Below are 4,051 nucleotides of genomic sequence, written 5' to 3' on the forward strand. Positions count from 1 at the left end.
TTTATTTCACGCTCAGCTCTGTTCATACGAAAATGTTAAAATTTCTCCTGCCGAGCTGGCAGTGGTGAAACTGGCTCATCTCGACCGAGTTAGCCAAAAATATTTTTACGATCTCCGCGCCGTGAACCTTCTCTATGATAGACGTTCTCTGTTGTGCTCTTCATAATATTTGCACTCTTTTTAATGCGGAATCACCTGCCAATATAGCAATAGAAGTTGAAGAAGTTGATGCTAGTAATACTGAAACCATAGGAAATGCGAATCAAACCAATATGTATTGCTAAACGTTTAAAAGATCAAATAAAAAACAGTATGATTACTTTATAAACATATAAGTCTATTTAATAAAAACTTTTAATTTTTCACATTTTCACATTTTTTTGATTAAAATTCACATTAATGATATAAAGCCTTAGTCTGTTGCACATGTGTATACATATCTATATATGTAAGTATTATATATGTAATAAAAAGTAAAAACTATCACATCAACACAAAATACGTTTTGAAATCAAAATAATTCATTTAAACTATTACTATAATAAATAAACAATTATCAGTAGGTATTAAAAAATAAGTAATGGACTTCAATGTCAATAACTAAAATACAACATTTTTATTGGTCGGGCCGTTCAATTTCTAGCATTTGCTTTGTTAGATCTAATTTTGCAAATTTTAGTTTTATTTTGTCCATATCAATCCTTTTTTTGTGTTCGAGTTTTTTAACAGCCAATTTATATTTTCTTTTACCCATTTTATGGTTTTTTTCATACATTTTGAAATCACCTTTAGGTTGTCATTAATTTCAGACAACACTTTTAATGAACCTTTGTGATAAGCGATTTGGTTATCCACCTGCTTATTTAAAAGACTCTTTTTTTTTGCGGAGCGACTCTTTGACGTGAGCAATGTGGCATTTCATCCACTGGTGTTGGCTCATTCTGTCGGATTTCGTCGGTTGTGATGTCTGACCCACTTGGTTGCGTTAACCGTGCTGCACTAAATTCTAAGGTGCCGCTTATTCCACTGACGGATATTTCCATTGCCAGAAGCTCACTAACCTGCTCCTCCAACGGTGTTAAGGAGCAATAATTAAGTAATATGTGCTTCAAAATTTTATAATTAATCGTTTTTACCTTTTTCCATTTTAAAACATCGCACGATGGTGGGCCCGCAGCATTAAGGTCACATACCAACTTTTTCCATAAATTATTTGCAGCATTTTTCTCGTCCACAGTTTTCAGTTGTCCTTTGGAAAGTTCCGAATGTGTTTTCATATAATTAATTAAAATTTCGATTTGGGTTGGGTTTGTTTGTTTATTTTTAGAATATTCCCTGCTAAATAAATTTTTTTTTATTAAAACTACAAATATGCCTTATAAACTTATATTTTTTGTCTGTTGCTCATGCCAGTTTGATGTCGAATCAAAAATTCGCAAAACGCGATTTCCAATGTGCTTGTCGCCTTACAGAGTTGCTTTTTTTCATTAACGAGCGTTTCCACTTGCGAAACGCCTTACATAGTAACCCCCCTGGTAATATTAATGCCATAAACCCTGTTGGTATAAGCGGCAACGTGAACGCTCACTGGGGACCTTCTTCGGCGGTGGTTGGACCGAAAGATATAACATCAATGGCAGGTTAAGTTACTGGGTGGGAAGAACCATCGCTACCTCCGCACCGCCGCAATATTCCCAACTATGACGACGGGACATCATTGTCGGGACAACAGTCACGTATACCTGGTGGGAGTGGTTCTCATTGGAAGGATATATCAGATCCACTGAATAGGCATTTAACGCGAAACACTGTAGGCAATCAGAACACGACGAATGCAGGCGGTAGCCTGGGTAATAGCTCTGGCAATGGATTGGGAAATAATCCAATCGTAATAAATGCGTCAGTCGTTGGCGGTAGTGCCAACAACCCTATAAGCAGTGTAGGTCCGCAAGGACGACTTAGTTCAGGTGTTGGTCCTGGTGTTGGTGTTAATCAGCATAAACCTGATAATTCTATGTGGGTCCATGCCACTAACTTAAATGTAAGCTCACGTAACACCACTTCTTGGGGTGATGAAGTCAATCATAATGTGGGCCCAAATTCAGGCGTTAATTGGATGGATGATAAAACTACTACTGGTATAGTACAGCTAGACGTTAGTGTTGGTGGAGCTAATTCTTGGAACGATTCACCACCGTCTTGGAGTAAGAACCAAAATAAAATATCAGGTAGTACTTCTGGCTGGGGTGCAAGTGGAGGTAGCGATGGTACAGACTTGCCATCTGTCTGGAATACTCATGCTGCCATTGTTGGCAAAACTCTGCAAAAAATAGGTGGTGTTAATGTTAGTAACTTGAACAGAGATGTGATAAAACAGAGTAACCAGTATCGTCTTCTTGTGGGAAATGGCTTTAAAAAGGAAGATGTAGAACGAGCCTTAATTAATACCAATATGAACATCGAGGAGGCTGCTGATTTACTTCGTGCTCCTATATCTACAGATTGGAGACGACACGAAGAATCCCTGGGTTCTTATAGTGATCACACAAACACTGGGGGCACTTTTGCGGGACGCTATCCCTCATCGGCCTCACAGTCTAATGTGCCTTTCCCTCCGGTAAGTCATAGTATGCATTAAATTTATTCTACCTCTTGTGTTTACTCGTATGTATTAATATTTACGTTTGTGTGGTTATTTATTTGTAGAATATGTTGAACAGTATGAGCAGCAACGGTGCTGGTGTTAGTGGTAATAACACAAATATAGCAGCGCTCAATTCCATACAATCACTTCCAGTGCAAAAGTATTTGAATCCAGTACCACACCACGTTCTAATGTCCCACAAGCTATGAATACTGCTGTTACTTTTAGTCCAGGGGTCGCTAATGTCTCAGCGACTGTAAATTCAACTTCAAGTAGTAACAATCAATCATCTGCTCAACAGCTGCGTGTACTTGTGCAGCAAATTCAACTAGCTGTTCACAGTGGATACTTGTCTAGCTAAATCATATCAGAACCTTTACCATCCTCAATGCTTGTACTTTTATATCAATTATTGACAAATATTAAGGTAAATTTATGTTAATACATTTTTTTAAGAATGTGTTTATTATACGATTTTTAGCATCTTCAAGTGGCGCAGTACTCCAAAAYTTACAAAATCAAATAAACGCACATCAAGTGTTCATATTGAACCAAAGCAGCAGCAGTCCATACCACAAAATACGCAACAACACGCTACAGCACATGCCAATAATTCTAACATGGAATATATTAGGCAACATGATGCCATAAGTGAGTTGCAGGGAAAATTTTCGGAAATGATTTTAACTTAGGCTAGCTAAGTTTTTCACATAAATTTCTTTGTTTTTATTCTATATTTTTTTGTATAAATGCAGCATAGCAGCTATCCGGGAGGTCCAAACACACAGTCAAAACTTATTACTCAGTGGAAACTTACTGAGAAAGATCTAACGTCAGATAGCACAGATTTTTAAGAGCTCTAGGAACAACAAAACAAAATTTATCAGGTGTTGGTCCTGCAAAACGATGGGTAAGCATTTTAAAATAATAAAATTTTTTCCATATTGAGTAGGTCATGTCATATTTAGAACTTGATCGACTGGACGAAATATTGGAGATGGATGGCCGGATTCATAAACTGAAAATAAGAATAAAGAYTGGTCTGTTGCTCAGCCTACACCTGCTGCCACGTACACTGATTTAGTTCAAGAGTTTGAACCAGGAAAACCATGGGAAATTTTTGCATATAATAATACATACATACGTTAACCCACTATTTCATGTCTTTATATTACGCACGTGGTTAAAATTATCAACTGTACGGCATAAATAAATTAATAATATATTTATACATATAGAAAGTTTTATACAATTATATATTTTTCCTTATATAGTTACGAATTATAAAAAAACCAACCATTAGCGTTGTATTATAGTTTTTATTATTATTATTATCATGGAGTCATACATAGTAATAATATGGGAAATTATAAATGTAAAAAAATAGCGTAAGCATATCTGGTCACG

At 36.2% G+C, this 4,051-nt stretch overlaps 1 protein-coding gene across 1 annotated transcript in view; it reads left to right on the top strand.

Annotated features, from left to right (window-relative positions):
- Nucleotides 1–3,045, top strand: part of LOC108975492 (protein Gawky-like) — a 5,983-nt gene extending 2,938 nt beyond the window's left edge. Inside the window, exons 2-3 of the mRNA XM_018943997.1 lie at nt 1,647–2,617; nt 2,707–3,045. Coding sequence (XP_018799542.1) covers nt 1,647–2,617; nt 2,707–2,853 — 1,118 coding nt within the window. The 3' untranslated portion in view covers nt 2,854–3,045. The remainder of the gene's footprint in view (nt 1–1,646; nt 2,618–2,706) is intronic.
- The last annotated feature ends 1,006 nt before the right edge of the window (nt 3,046–4,051 follow it).

Source organism: Bactrocera latifrons, unplaced genomic scaffold, assembly GCF_001853355.1.
Source record: "Bactrocera latifrons isolate USDA-ARS-PBARC rearing strain unplaced genomic scaffold, ASM185335v1 scaffold_658, whole genome shotgun sequence".
In the NCBI taxonomy this organism is placed as follows: Eukaryota; Metazoa; Arthropoda; class Insecta; order Diptera; family Tephritidae; genus Bactrocera; species Bactrocera latifrons.